The sequence below is a fragment of the Lolium perenne genome, chromosome 1 (assembly GCF_019359855.2).
Source record: "Lolium perenne isolate Kyuss_39 chromosome 1, Kyuss_2.0, whole genome shotgun sequence".
NCBI lineage: Eukaryota > Viridiplantae > Streptophyta > Magnoliopsida > Poales > Poaceae > Lolium > Lolium perenne.
Window position 1 is genome coordinate 148,913,255 of NC_067244.2, and position 15,839 is coordinate 148,929,093.

The 15,839-nt window shown below is 44.4% G+C and overlaps 1 protein-coding gene across 1 annotated transcript; it reads left to right on the forward strand.

Moving 5' to 3' along the window:
* Positions 1 to 11,365: 11,365 nt before the first annotated feature.
* On the forward strand, positions 11,366 to 15,805 carry LOC127307316 (tobamovirus multiplication protein 3). Its single transcript, XM_051338052.2, has 11 exons — positions 11,366 to 11,654; positions 11,876 to 11,966; positions 12,065 to 12,117; positions 12,198 to 12,290; positions 12,379 to 12,450; positions 13,645 to 13,717; positions 13,864 to 13,909; positions 14,295 to 14,358; positions 14,440 to 14,493; positions 14,613 to 14,690; positions 15,393 to 15,805. Exons 1-11 carry the CDS (start codon positions 11,499 to 11,501, stop codon positions 15,483 to 15,485), a joined length of 873 nt encoding a protein of 290 aa, XP_051194012.1. The 5' UTR covers positions 11,366 to 11,498; the 3' UTR covers positions 15,486 to 15,805.
* The last annotated feature ends 34 nt before the right edge of the window (positions 15,806 to 15,839 follow it).

A 15,839-nucleotide genomic window follows, 5' to 3' on the forward strand; every position in this document is an offset into this window, starting at 1 on the left:
CATTTGTTTCGCTTTATTTGCTATTGCTAGTTTGCTATAAGAAAACCCAAAAAGATTTTGCTTTGTTTGCTTGTTTCCTTTTGTTCTTGTTTGCAATTCGAAAACACCAAAAATATTTGCTGTTCTTCTTTGGTTTGTAAAGTTCATTATGAGTTCAATGGTCTTCGGTGGCTGGAGCGTGGTTTTCATTTCATATTATCCAAGCTACACAAGTGAAAGGCAATAATGACGATCTACGACAATTGGATTGTGGTGAGAGGCTGGTATGAATTCTATTTGTTTTCATTTTTGTACATATACTCATCCATGTGAGCATGCTTAGTTGGTTCATGTGAAGTATATCTTATTTGAGAAAGTCTAGTAGTTTATGATCTCTCATGTTAAGCTCCAATTTATTAATATGAGTAGCATGTCATGGATGTTTGTTGCATTGTTTTATTCATAAGTAAGTATGGCATTGTGGTATCCTCCTCTGAATAATTCATTTATATCGACTTGGCACATGCTCACGCATGCATATGACTGAACAAAAAGTCAATTAAGCCTCGATGATCTATATTGCTTCAGAGTTCTTGTATCATTTTTATGCCTCCGTTAATTTATTTTGCCGCAAGCATGATTATGACGATTCTGCTCTCTTGATTTGTCGCTCCCTAGTCTATTGCTAGCCTTCACTTGTACTGAGCGGGAACGCTGCTCGTGCTTCCAAACACCTGAAAACCAAGTTGTTCCAAAGTGTCCACCATAAATACCTATGCATGGCATTTCAAACCATTCCAAGTAAATTCTCATGCGCTACCTTTAAAAACCTTCAAAATGCTTCTCAATTTGTGTTTATGTTTCATAGCTCATGAGGAAGTATGTGGTGTTTAGCTTTCAACCTTGTCATTTACTTTTGACGGACTCTCATATGGACTAGTGGCACATCCGCTTATCCAATAATTTTGCAAAAAGAGCTGGCAACGGGATTCCCAGTCCCAAATTAATTAACCTAAATAGACAATCCTCCATGGTTTGTGATTGTTGGACGGCACCCGAAGGATTCGGTTAGCCATGGCTTGTGTAAGCAAAGGTTGGGGGGAGTGTCATCATCATAATAAAACTAAAATAAAAAAGGCACTCCTTCATGGTATGAGATTGTTGGCAGGCACCCGAGGATTCGGTTAGCCATGGTTTGTGTAAGAAAGGTTGGAAGGAGTGCCAAATAAATATGCAATAATTCATGGGAGCCGCTCTTGGGAGTCCGGTTGGCGAGGTAGTTGGTGTACCCATTACCATTCGTTGACAACAACAAACACCTCTCAAAATAATTTTACTCCTGATTTCAAAAATGAAAAGCTCTAGCGCATGTTAATCCCTGCTTCCCTCTGCGAAGGGTCAATCTTTTACTTTTATGTTGTGTCTCCATTATTTCTTTGAGCACTATCTTGAGAGCACAACTGTCATTCTTAGTATAATATGCTTGTCTCAAAATATGATTGATTGTGGTATAACTTTGATGCTTTTATCTTTGACAATCACTACTTCTAGTCTTTCTATGAACTCCAGAGGTGCCTGGGCATTTATGTTTTGCCGATCAAATACGGGCAAGCGAGATACCACTTTATCATACTCTCTTATGAACATTGCAATCCTGCTTATATACATGATTCATGATGCTTATTATTAATTGTTGGTACCTCTCCATGATTGACATAGCTGTTAGATGATCTTATTTGCATGTATCTCATTATGAACTGCTTAAGTATTAGCCATAGCATGAGAATATATACATCATATGAGCAAATGTGTTCGTGAAAGTTCTTTTATCGCTCAGTTGTTAACTGAATTGCTTGAGGACAAGCAATAAGCTAAGCTTGGGGGGAGTTGATACGTCCAAAACGTATCTACTTTCCCGAACACTTTTGCTATTGTTTTGCCTCTAATTTGTGTATTTTGGATACAACTAACGCGGACTAACGCTGTATTCAGCAGAACTGTTCTGGTGTCTCGTTTTTGTGCAGAAATCCAACTTTCGGGAAAATCCTCGGAATTTATGCAGAAGGCCCTATTTTCCCAGAATACTGACGGAGCCAGAAGGACAAGTAAGGTGGGGGCCCGAGGGCCCCACACCATAAGGCGGCGCGGCCTAGGGGGCCCGCGCGGCCCTATGGTGTGGCCCCCTCGTCCGGCCTCCGACGCCCTCCTTCGGACTACTTATTGGCCTCGACCTAAAAACGCACGGGGAGAAGTCGAAGTCGCCAGAAACCCTCTAGAACGCCGCCACATCGCGAAACTCCGTCGCGGGAGCCAGAAGTCTCCGTTCTGGCACTCCGTCGGGACGGGGAATTGGAGGAGATCATCGCCATCATCACCGCCAACGCCTCTACATCAACCAGCCATGTTTCCCCCATCCATGTGTGAGTAATTCCCCCGCTGTAGGCCGAAGGGGATGGTAGGGATTGGATGAGATTGGTCATGTAATAGCATAAGATTGTTAGGGCATAGTGCCTAGTGTCCGTAATTGGTACTTTGATGATATTGTTGCAACTTGTTATGCTTAATGCTTGTCACTAGGGCCCGAGTGTCATGATCTCAGATCTGAACATGTTATTGTTTCATCATGATATTCATTGTTTATTGATCTTACCTGCAAGTTGTATACACATGTCGCTGTCCGGAACCGATGGCCCCGAAGTGACAGAAATCGGGACAACCGGAGGGAATGGTAGCGATGTGAGGATCACATGTGTTCACGGAGTGTTAATGCTTTGCTCCGGTACTCTATTAAAAGGAGTACCTTAATATCCAGTAGTTTCCCTAGAGGCCCGGCTGCCACCGGCTGGTAGGACAAAAGATGTTGTGCAAGTTTCTCATTGCGAGCACGTACGACTATAATTGGAACACATGCCTATTGATTGCTTTGTACTTGGACACCGTTTTATTATTATCTGCAAATGCCCTGCTATGATTGTTACATGAGTTTCTCTCATCCATGCAACGCCCGTCATCCGTCCCCGTGCCTACAGTATTTTAATCCTCTTGTTTACTAAAATCACTACTGCTGTCTCTGTTACTCACGCTTTGTTATTTCACTATCGCTATCGCTATAAAACTGTTACTACTGATAAACTCTTGCGAGCAAGTCTGTTTCCAGGTGCAGCTGAATTGACAACTCCGCTGTTAAGGCTTCCAAGTGTTCTTTGTCTCCCCTTGTGTCGAATCAATAAATTGGGTTTTACTTCCCTCGAAGACTGTTGCGATCCCCTATACTTGTGGGTCATCACTTCCCTGTATTGTTCTTAACAAGACATTTACATCCAAAGACACGAATTTACATGACATTAGGCTTGTTTCCTGTGAGAAGCTTGTATGGAGTCTTATTATGCAGGGGAAGGAGAAAGAGCCGGTTGGAGTACTGGACAGCTGTAGAGATGGCTTCTCCCCAAAAGTTATGGGGTGACTTGAATTCACTCAACATGGTTCTTCCCATCTCAATAATAGTCTGGTTCTTCCTTTCAACAAAACCACTTTGCTGAGGGGTGTATGGAGCTGAAAACTCATGCTTGATGCCCTCGTCATCAACAAACTCTTGCATAGTGTAGTTCTTGAACTCGGTGCCATTGTTGGTCCTTATCGCCTTGATCTCAGATTCATACATTCGTTGAGCGTTCTTGGTGAAGATGATGAACTCTCTATAGGTATCATCCTTAGACTTAAGGAGAAATACCTAAGAGTATCTTGAGTAATCATCAACAATGACCAATCCATGCTTGCTCCCACCAAGAGTATCATAATGTGATGGCCCAAAGAGATCCAAGTGAAGGAGCTCCAGAGGCATAGAAGTGGTGACGATACTCTTGATAGGATGTCTCTTCTTGAGTTGCTTTCCAGCTACACATGCACTGCACACACGATCTTTCTCAAAGGAAATGCCGGTTAGTCCAACAATGTGCCCATCCTTTAGGAGTTGTTTAAGATTTCTCATATTTACATGACCAAGGCGGCGATGCCACAGCCAACCTTCGTCATGTTTGGCCATTAGACATGTGGGGAGAGAGGGGCTCTCTTTCGAGAGGTCAACCACGTAAAGGTTGTTCTCCACATATCTAACAAGGACCAATTTGAGATTATCACTCCTAAAGACTTTCACACAATAATTAGTAAAATGTGAATTATAGCCGGCATCTACAAGGTGATATATAGAAAGCAAATTATAGCCAAGGTATTCAACAAGCATGACCGTCTCAAGGCACAAGTCCTTAGAGATTGCCACCTTGCCATACCCAAGTACCTTTCCTTTTGAGTTGTCACCAAAGGTGATGCTTGACTTTTTGTTAACATCTTCTATGAATTGGTCAAGCACACCTCTTCCTACGGTCATATGATTGGTGCATTCACTATCAAACACCCATTTTGGACCACCGGAGGAATACCCCTACAAAATCAAGTAGAGGTTTTAGGAACCCATCGATTAATGGGTTCCTTTGTAATGACAACAAGATCTTTTGGTACCCAAATTGGGTACCCTCTATAAGCATAGCCATTACGAGGGCCAATATATTCAGCATAAACATCACCATAATAATCGACAAATAAAACATAGTGATTGTTAGGTCCCATGCGGTCACCACTAGTGGCTTTGCCTTTTGGGGCTTTGCCATTATTAGTGACCTTCTTGTTCTTCTCTTGAGCGGGATTCTCCTTATTGTAGTTGTTCTTCTTGTAGGGCTTGGGAGCATACCCAAGTACATACTTTTGATTGTTTGATCTTTGCTTACTCAAGAGGTCATCCAATCCCATCTTATTCTTGGCGGTGGTGAACTTGGCTAGCTCCTTTGTCAACCTAGCATTTTCCTCAAGAAAAGTTGCTTGTTCACAAGCCGAGTCATCAGGATAATAGTTGAGACCATATTTGGTTACCAAGGATTTAAGATATACATTAGTCTCAACATGTAGAGAAAGCTCTTGTTTCAAACGAACATGTACCTCAACAAGTTTAGCATGCTCACAAGTAAATGAAGTAGAGGAACTAGCAACATTTTTAGCAACAATGGGATCATTCAATGATCCAAGAGCCTTCTTATAGGTGTCTTGGAGTAGGTCATGGTTCTCTCCAAGTTTCTTGAGCTCATCCTTAGCAAGCTTGTTAGCCTTTTCAAGGTGGTCAAGATCCTTAGTGAGAGAAGCATGAGCAACTTCAAGCTCCTTCTTTGCAGCATCTAGCTCTTGGGCCATTAATTGAGCCCTTTAAATAGTTTCTTGGTCCTTAGCTTTATCTAGTTCCAAAGTTTCAACTAGTTGCTTAAGACCTTGAGATACGCACCTTTCGTTTTCAGCTCTTGTCTTAGGAGATTGAATCTCCATTTATCATCATTCATATGATATTATAATTCCTCAATGGACTCGTCCCTTTCTTTGAGGGAGTCCATCAAGTAATCGAACTTGACAAGAGCATCACCACAAAGAGTGCATCTAACTTTGTAAAGTTCCTTGAGCATAGCAACTTCATCTTGATTATCAGTTTCATTATCAAGAATTCTAGATAAAGAAGGCGGGGATGCCATTACCTTTGCTTCTCTTGCCATTAGACAAGAGCCGACAATCGTAGAGGGGGAAATGTCATTGGAGTCATCATAATGCATTCTTCTTGCCAAAAAGGAAGAACCAATATCATTTGGTGTTGAAGACTCCATTGAGTAATCCTTGGAGTAATCATATGTGAAGAGTGACCCGGGTTCGGAGTAAGCCAAACTAGCCACTCCAGCCTCCTTCTCTTCATCTTCTCCCTCTTCATCGGAAATGTACTCAGTTCCAACAAAAGCTCTTCCCTTGTTCTTCTTGTATCGCTCATTGATTGGATTTGGCTTCAATCTTGGCTTGACACCTTTGACAAACTTTGGCTTGTCTACCCTTTTCTCATAAGGGAACTCATTTGCAAAGTGACTGTCTTCATCACAGTTGTAGCATGTTCTCTTCTTCTCTTTGGAGGAGATTGGGAACTTCTTCACGTACTTCTTGACAAAGAAAGCAACATATGTTTGCATGTCACTGGTTGATGTCATCTCATCTTCTTCGATCTCATAAGCTTCTTCTCTTTCTTGGTCATCTCTAGCCTTCAAGGCAAGGTTTTGTGAGGATCCATCGACCCGGTTCATCGCCATGAGCTTCTCTCCCGCCTTGGCCATGTTATCATTGGCAGCCACATGGGAGACTAGATCATCTGCGGTCAGGTCTGCTTGCTTGGTGAGGTTTTGCAAGTTGAGGGCAAGGTTGGTGTCCTTCTGCTTGACAACAATCATGGCAATGACCTTGGACTTTATGAACTCTTTGTTCATTTCAAAACCATCATTATACTTTTCACATCCAAGCCCTTGACCTTTACTCGAAGAGCACCAAGCCTTCCGTAGGCATCAGCTATGGATTCTCCTTCTCTAATCATAAACAGAGTTGCCTTTGTCTTTGCTGACTCATAGAGTGCCTTCTGAATCAGATTAGTTCCTTCTTGCAGTACTATAGTACGATCCCAAAGCTCTTTTGCAGAGTCAATATCGTTGACTTGATCGAGGAGTTTGCGATTGACGCCACTTCTAATCTTGTCACATGCAGAAGTATTAAGTTGACGGTTGTAGAACTCGGTGGAGGTCAAACTGATGGGATTTTGTGGCATCCGGTTTCCATCAACGATGATCTCCTACATCTCCACACTGCAGTTGCGAATATGAGACTCCATAGAGGAATTCCAGAAGGAAAAGTGAGTTCCATCAAAATGGGGAACATTCCCACTATGATTTATATGAGGCATGGGTGAAGTGTTTTTGGGATAGTCATGATTCACCTCATGGAAAGTTTCCAAAGGGACAGAAGCACCACTAGAAGTCCCACTCGTTAGGTTTTTAAGCATGGCACTCATTTGTGCCATTTGGCTTTGGACTTCATCCTCCTTTTTCTTTTTCTCAGCCTCATATGCTAAGAATCTGGATTTCATCTCCTTAACCGAACGTTTATAATCTTCATCCGGACCCTCGAATAGTTTATCGATCTCACTCTTAAGGCTTTAAGGCCCTTAAAAAGAGTCCAGGCTCTGATACCAATTGAAAGTTCAGAGATGGTAAACCTAGAGGGGGGGAGAATAGGTTTCTACAAGTTTTAATTCTCTCTTTGCAATGTTAGGCTTTGCGGAATATAAAGGTGAGCCTAATGCAAACTAGGTGAGGCACCCTCTATGATGATACACGTAACTCGAGCACGAAGGCTCTCACAGGCAGTTATATCACAAGTAAAGAGTTTGGTTAGGGATAACCGATAGCACGCGAAGACGAAGGTTTATTCCCGTGTTCCCTTCCTTTGCAAGAAGGTACATCACGTTTGGAGATGTGGGGGTCCCACGAAGGATTCCCCAATGCCACGAAGGAATAGCTCTTTTCACTTGTGGTAGACTTTGAGCCAGCCTCTAAACCTTCACAATCTTGTCAGGAGAAAATCCACAGCCCGGATGCTTCCGGACGCTTTTGCCCACCTAAGAACCCTAGAGAGCAAGTATCTTGATGAATACAAGGGGGAACAAGATTTGGCTCGGTGGAACTATAGATCAAGACATCCTCTAGCTTTTCATCGGAGGGATTTGAGTTTGGGTGGAGGAGGAGGGAGATCTGAAGGTTTTCGAGCTCAAAAATGGAGTATGAGAGAGAGAGAAATATCTTGAGCTTTTGCACTGGTCACCTTAGCCCTTCAAGGAAGAAGAAGGGGCTTATATAGTCCCCCCGAGAAAAGAGTCGTTTGAGGAGTCAGAGTCGATGCACCCGGTAGAGGACCCGACAGTACCGAAAATTTTGGTATATCACCCGGCAGGCTGGGCCACATACCGGGCTACCCGGCAGCAGCACCCGGTATGCCGGGCTATGTGCCGAGTTACCCGGCAGTAGCACTCGGCATGCCGGGCTGTGTGCCGAGTTGCCTAGAGCTATAGTTCTTTCTCCCTTCTCGAAACAATTATACCTCTCAGCATTTTTGGTGTGAATATTATGTGGTAGGATGTGTATATGTGACTTTGGCAACATCCCTTTAAGCTCATCGAGACCGCCCCTCTTAGTAGAGCGGTGAGTCCTATAGACTCCAATATAACCAATAGAGAAAAGAGCCAAAACACCGTCACTTCTTGAGAACATCAATTGGGGGTCTCTCACCACCTTGCATCCTCGTATGCCGACTAAAAACCTTCCTCACCACCTTGCAACCTCATAGATGGACTAAAACTTGTGTATATACTTATAGAAACCATTAGTCCACAAAATAGCTCCGGTGTCATTGTTAACCAAAATAATGGTTAAGGATAAAATGCCCTTACAGGGGAAAGCTTAGCGACAATGCATCCGACGACAAACTTGTTCGGTAGCACACACTTGAGGAGCTCAAGTTCCTTTGCCATAATCTGTATCTTGTGAGCCCGTTCCACTACAAATCGGTTCTCAACCATTCTGTAGTCATTGAACTGCTCCATAGCATATAGTTCACCTCCGGCATCGGCAGCACCGAACCTAGCATCCAGTGCATCCAACAGTTCCTTCCTATTTCGAATGTGCAGATAAGTATCAACCAACGGAACCCACAAAGACTACGGTGGCCTCCCCGAACGCTTTATCCTCATCAGGAGTAAGCGAACCTCTGGGAGTATCATCCGCAACTCGGTGCACGCCCATAGCAGTGAGCCACAAGAGGTTCTTAGTCTGCCATCTCTTGAAATGAGAACCCGTAAATGGGCTCGGTTTGAGCGCAACAGCAAAACTAGATGGTTAAAATTGGCTAAACATATAAGGTTTTTGGATTGTTATATTATTAGGCAATTTTTGAGTGAGTTTAATTACCTAAAGCAACATTACAGAAGCACTAGCATACTTAACCATATACATCAGACTAAGCACATGCACCAGATCTAAACATGAAACAAGTAGCAATGCAAGATAAGAGAGGAAAAGCACGTACATCGCGACCGAAAAGGTCGCACCAGCAGCAACTCCATGGTCATCGTTTATGTCGCCCATGGTGTAGTCAGATTTGTCGAGGAAGCAGTCGAATCGGAGAAGTAGAGCACGAACAACAGCGAGCAGTTGCGCCGAGACGCTCCCCAAAAACCTTATCGCCCGCCTCCCGGTGCAGGATCTCGATGGACGGGGTTTCGGAGGCCTGCTCTCCCGGACGGCTGTGCACGCAGTCGTCGGGATGGGGAAGACTAGAGAGTAGCGCAACAAAATGAACTTTTTCGTGAGAAAGACAGAGTGGTGAGCTAGTCTCCAGATCTGTTTTGTCTCCTGGTATAGCCTAGGAGGAGAGGAGCATGCACACACATGGTCAACACGAACCCAACTCAGTTGGTGCACCAAGCAAAAATTTAGGCTTCCTAGAAGGTGTCTCGAACTCGAGTCACGAAACGCGACGTGCGTGACGAGACGAGGCGGGCGACGTAGGAGGAGTGCGCGAGGGTTCCTTCTCTTCCCACTCACTTGGAAGGACTAGAAGAGCAGTCCTTATATACCACTCCAACTCCCTCCAACTAGCAATGTAAGACTAAACTTTGTTCCCAAGGGTGTCCCCAAGCTGCCAACGTGATGGGCCTTGAGATTTCAGAAATTGTAGGCTACATGAGTTGCCTTACTGCGCTGCAACCCATCTACATCTAACACATTGTACATGCCCTAACAAAATCAGGGGTAATTGGTTTTGTGTCCCGTCCCCCTCCCGGGCGGCGGCGGAGGATCTACGCGCCCCGCTCCGAGCAGCCTCCCCCGGATCGCCGCACCAAGTCGCCGCTGCTGCCGGCCTCGGCCTCGGCCCCGGCCCTGGCTTCGGCCCGGCCCCAGCCCCAGCCCCAGCCTTGGCCACGGCGTCGGTGGTGGGCCCCTTCCGTCGAACGACGAGGGGGAGGAGAGGATTTCCACGGTGGCGTTCCATGGGAGGCGATAAAGCGCCGGTGGAAGAAGCGGGGCGGCACGGCTACTTGGCCGGGGCCTGATGCTCTCCGTTGGTAGTCATGGAGGATTTGGTGGAGCGGTGGCGGCCTCCGCCCCAGTTGACGGTTCAGCGGTGGTACGCATGATCCGCGTCACCGTCTTCTTCGCTGGTGATCCGACAGGAGGGACTGGTGGCGTGGGTGCTGCTAGTCTTGCTTTGTTTTTTGGTGGCGGTCCTCGGGTTTCTCGCAAGCGAAGATGAAGATCTACCGGAGGTCAGTTTGCTTTGATATGGCTGGAGAGATGAGTTCCGGAAAGCTCCGTTGGCGAATGGAACAGTGCATATTTTGCCTGCAGTTTGCTGGATCGGGTGGTATTCGGTCGCGCACACCCATGTTTTTATTCCGATCGTTTGGTTCCGAAGGGAGCGCCGCGAAGCTATATTCTTTGTTGACATCAGGTGACTTTTTGGTCCATGGTGAAGCCAGAAGAAGGAATATCGTGAAGACCGGATTGGTGGACTGGCTAAAGGAGGTTCGAGTCAACGTGATGCTGAGGGATCTGCTTGGTGTTCCGGGCTTGCAGCAGTGGTATGCATGTGGGGGTGGCAGCACAGGGGAAGTTCAGAGTCCTATCTCTTAGGATGAAAACCCAAGATATGGCATTAACTGGTTGTGCCTGGTAATGTTCTTGTTGGAGGCATTGTTTTGAGAGTGAGGACTATCTTCAGGGGAAATCCTAAGGCCTTTGGTCGGGCGACGACGGCGTTGGTGCACTGTTTCCTTCTTGGAGGCGTCGCTTTTGGAGAGTCTGTACTTCAGGTGTCGTCACGGTGGTGGTTGTATTGCTGTTGCTAGGTCTAGAAGGCTGTAGCGGGACTTTTATTTCTTAGTTTTCTTTACTCTTTTTTGGCTGTGTGCATCCGTACTGTCATTAGGGTGGGCGTTGTTGCAGAGGCTGGGTGTAATTGGTATCTTTTGATATTAATATATTTTCTTTATCGAAAAATTGGTTTTGTGTCAACTGTCGACAATAGCCTGCCTGATTAACTGATTGTCCTCTTCTTACCTTAGCTGTTTAACATGATTTTGACTCGCACAACATAATGATAGAAAATGGTCAAAGCAAGAAAGAAGAAGAAAACGGAGGACCCATAAAACACCCCTGTCCAGACGCGCCACCTCATTCAGCCGGCGCGCCGTGCTGGACCAAGGCCCGCTTCTCCAACACACTCGCTGTGCCAGGTCCATACACCGGCCTCCCCGCCATGTCCCACCTCGCTCCTGTGTTCCACCGTAGACCAGGTTCACGCACAGAAGCGCTCCCTCTCCACGTACCCCCTGCATCGGCTCGAACCTTCTTTCTCCTTCCTCCATCCTTCTCCCGGCCTCCACGAAACCGAAACAAAATCGATCTTCCCAAAATCCATTTCTTTCGGTTTCGAATCCCCCCCTGGAGACGAGCCAGCCCCGCGTCGCCTTCCTCCGCCCCCGTCGCCATCCGCCGCCCCCCTTCGAATCGAACCTTCGGGCGGCGCCACCTGGTCCCGCTGCTCGCGCGCGACAGCGCGGGATGGGGCGGTTGTTCGCGGCGGACGCCGCCGCGGCCTCGTCGGCGCTCAACGGCGCGGTCGACTGGTGGAAGGACGTCAACGAGTCGCCGATGTGGCAGGACCGCATGTTCCACGCCCTCGCCGTGCTCTACGGCGTCGTCTCCGTCGTCGCGCTTGTAAGCCCCGCGCCCCCGCCCCAAATTCTCTTTCTGATCCGTCACGCCCTGGCCCGATCCCACGATTGCCTTAGCCCCGTGTGTCCCTTTCGCCCCAATCACGCGGGCTACCTTTGATCCGGGGCGTGCCCGGTTTCAAAATCGGGGATTGCGCAGCGAATCGTGAGGCGTTGGTAAAAAAAAAAAAATGTTAACTTTCTGGAGCTCCATTTCTGTTGCAGATACAATTGATCAGAATCGAGTGTAGGGTGCCCGAGTACGGCTGGACGACGCAGAAGGTCTTCCATTTCCTCAACTTCGTCGTCAACGGCGGTGGGTAAACACACATTTCTGCTGTTCCATTGGCTGGCTCACCTTGCTTGCTTGCTTGCCTGCGTTGATGGCTGATCTTTTCTATCCGTGTTTTGCAGTGCGGTCTATCGTGTTCGTGCTGCGGCGAAACGTGCAGCTGATACAGCCAGAGGTTGGTGTCTGATTTGGTGAACAAATTGGTACTTGAATTGATTGGGCATACATAACGGGTTAAGCAATGTGGTACTGCAGATACTTCAACATGTGATCCTCGATATGCCCGGGCTCGCGTTCTTCACTACGTACGCGCTTTTGGTGCTCTTCTGGGCCGAGATTTACTACCAGGTGCTGGACCGTATTTGTCTTCGGGAGTTTCTTGTGATGTCATGTCATTGTCCTTGCACCTATTTAAATCTGTGATGTTCTTTGCTAGGCACGTGCGATGTCGACTGATGGGCTAAGGCCAACTTTCTATTGGATCAATGGTGTTGTGTATGCAATTCAGGTAACCTGCTGCCTAAAGTTTCTCATTGCACTGTAATTTACAATTTGATTCAATTAGCTCATGCCTGTAACTTTGCACTGATAACCCAGAAAAATAAAGGATGCACACATTATCTTATGCTGGCATGCTGGGGTCGATATCTAGACATTAACTACATCTTATTACCTCATGTGATGTTCCGAAATTGTTTTTCATGCCCAGGGGTGGTACCTATGTGGCTACGACCAATGAGATCGACTTTGCCCCATTTTTGTTGTTATCACCAGATGCTCCCTCTGCCCCAAAAATACATGGTTTATAAATACAACCACAAGTCAAAACTTACTAATTTCGATCAAATAACTACAAGGGAATATCAAAAACTACAATTTGGAGTAAACGCATTATGACAATATACGTTATAGTGGATCTATTGATATTTATGTGGTGTTGTAGATCTTGTTTTTGTGCATTTACTTGGTCAAACTTAGAAACCATTGACTTCTGACTAAATTTATACGCCATGTATTTCATAACATATTTCTATAATGACAAGATTTAATGTACATAATATACTCTCCTTTGTTTCCCTAGATTACCGCTTATTGAAATCAATCTCTATAATGACATTGGCATTGCCCCATTTTTGTTGCTATGACAAGATAATTGGTAGTTAAGTTATGACACTCCCTCCATCCAAAAGTAAGTGTCTCAACGTTTTCTAGATACGGATGTATCTACAAATAAATATGTCAATTATTATTTATTTATTTAATATAGATAATATACTCTCCTTTGTTCCCCAGATTACATATATAATTTATCGAAATCAATTGTTATATTGACAATATGACATTGGCAATGCCCCATTTTTGTTGCTATGACAAGATAAGCAGTAGTTATAACTTATAACATATTTAATATATTCTTTTTTGCAAGATAACATACTCTTGTTTGTTTTCCCTAGATTACCTATAGTTTATTGGAATCAATCACTTGTACGCCAGTATCCTGAAATCTCTTATACTTACTATAACTGATTCTTTGATGTTGATTGCACTGAGAAGTCCAATGTATACTTTTGTACTTGTTAAGGAAATATGATCACGCTTTATCTTGTATTTATGACTGTTCAAGTGACACATGCAAATTAGGAATACTATGCAGTATGCACACCCATGAGATGCCCTAATATGTATGATTTTAAAATTTCAGATAATTCTATGGTTGGTTTTGTGGTGGAAACCAGTTCGAGTTATGGTCATATTGTCAAAGATGTTCTTTGCAGGTAAAATGCCTGCTCTCTCTCTCTCTCTCTGAGTGTGTGGAACCCTTTTCAATGTAATGCGTCTCATGGCCATGTTGTGTGGTGCTAGTTTTCAACTACTAGAATATTATCTAACTCGAGAGCTTGATCTTTTCTATAATTTTCAGGAGTATCACTGTTTGCAGCTTTTGGGTTCCTTCTGTATGGTGGGAGGTAATACTTTCCTTGCTAAGCTGTTCTCCTAATACCTTTACTCTCTGTGATCTTAGACCGGCTATATTTAGTGCTGAAAATCTCTGTGACAACTTCTATGCTTGCACCACTATAGCGACTATTATTACCACAGCATTTTCCTGTAGACTTCAAATGTATTTTTTTGGTTGGATTGTAAACTAGATTAATTTAGCAGTGAAAATATGGACAACTTCTATTGTATAACAACCTTTGTGCCTTTATTACCAGGATGTGCCATGTATGCGCTCTGCCATACTAGGGCACAGAAACCAGAAAGTGCCATCGGCAGAAGATTGCATGCAGTATAGCTAGCAGAACGCTTTATCGACTGGCACAATGTTTGATATTCTGTCTATTGTTGTAGGTTATTCCTCATGTTGCAACGCTTCCCTGTGGAATCAAAAGGAAGACGAAAGAAATTGCAGGAGGTATACTTTGTGTTTGATCAGTCTTAGTTTTGGAGGATTGTCTGTTACAACTATATGGTAATGCTGTCTCCTGTGTTGCAGGTTGGCTATGTGACTACAATCTGCTTCACTTGTTTCTTGATCAGATGTGTCATGGTAAGTGCTTGCAAATCCCTCACAAAAAGTGCTAGCATTTACTTGAATTATTCTACTCTACTACCAACTTAGGTTGGTGAGTTAGAGGATATCTACTAACTTGAGCGTGTAATTTCCAGATGTGCCTCAACGCATTTGATAAAGCAGCTGATCTTGATATTCTGAGCCATCCAATTCTGAATTTCTTTTATTACCTGGTATGATTTCATTTAGTTACATTGTTGAACATCACTTTACGCAGTCTGACTCACATTGTTATGTCCTATAACCAAACCAGTATTAAGACATTGAGATAAGAACGTCAATCACTTTTATAAGTACAATTATGAAATGTAGTCTATGGTACATGCCAAGACATCCCAATAATCTGAAGTATTGATTATTGAAACTAATCCCAATTTCATGTCCTGTGCACTGCTAGATTTCACTAGTATAATTATTTCTGCTGGATGGAGAATTTACTAACTGCCCATGGTGTGTCTTGAATGTGCATGGCCATATGGGTAGACAATTAAGTTGTGGATATCGGGGTTAGTAGGATCTGTCTGCAGATGGCATAGGTCCACGTTCAACCTAGCCCACACACTAATGATTAGGAATACCATCATCATTTTACAAGAGCTAGTGACAAGTTTCATGTACATATGAATATGGTTAGGCATGCCAACTGAATCAAAGTTTAAAAAATAGGAAGTTCAACAAAAAGGTCTTAATCAGGGCACTTGTCGAGAGAGCGGGCCAGATAAAAGGGATTATCAGGGGCATCACCATATTCTTTGAAATAGAGAAGGTTAAATATTTTCGGAGTGCTTGAGAGATATCATCTGTGCATGATTATTTTGTCTCCAGACCCAAACTATTTCTTGATTGCTGAGTGGGTTCACTAACTTGTTGTGCAGCTGGTCGAGATCTTGCCTTCAGCTATGGTTCTGTTTATCCTAAGGAAACTGCCACCAAAACGCGGGATCACGCAGTACCATCCTATCCATTAGAGCAGGCCTGGCTGGTACAGACGAATGTTCTTTTTACAGAGTCTATACAGCATGGTAAATACAGGAACGGCAACGTGGAAATCACCCGCACCTGCTCTCAAGCTTGCCCAGGTTTTATGCGAGGAAGCCTTTAGGATTTAAGGTTACTACTGTGTGTAAAAGAAGGAAAGAGAAAAAAAAATGCAACGTCTTACTGTTTACAGGTCTAGAAATTGTAAGTTATCTATGTAATATACCCTTTGTTCTTCTCAGTGCTTGATCTCTGTAGCCCTGTACACGTTACAGGATTCGCGGTTGGCATATTTGTTTTTGACCCCTTGCTGTTTCGCCTTTCCGATGTGTGAGCTGTATCTC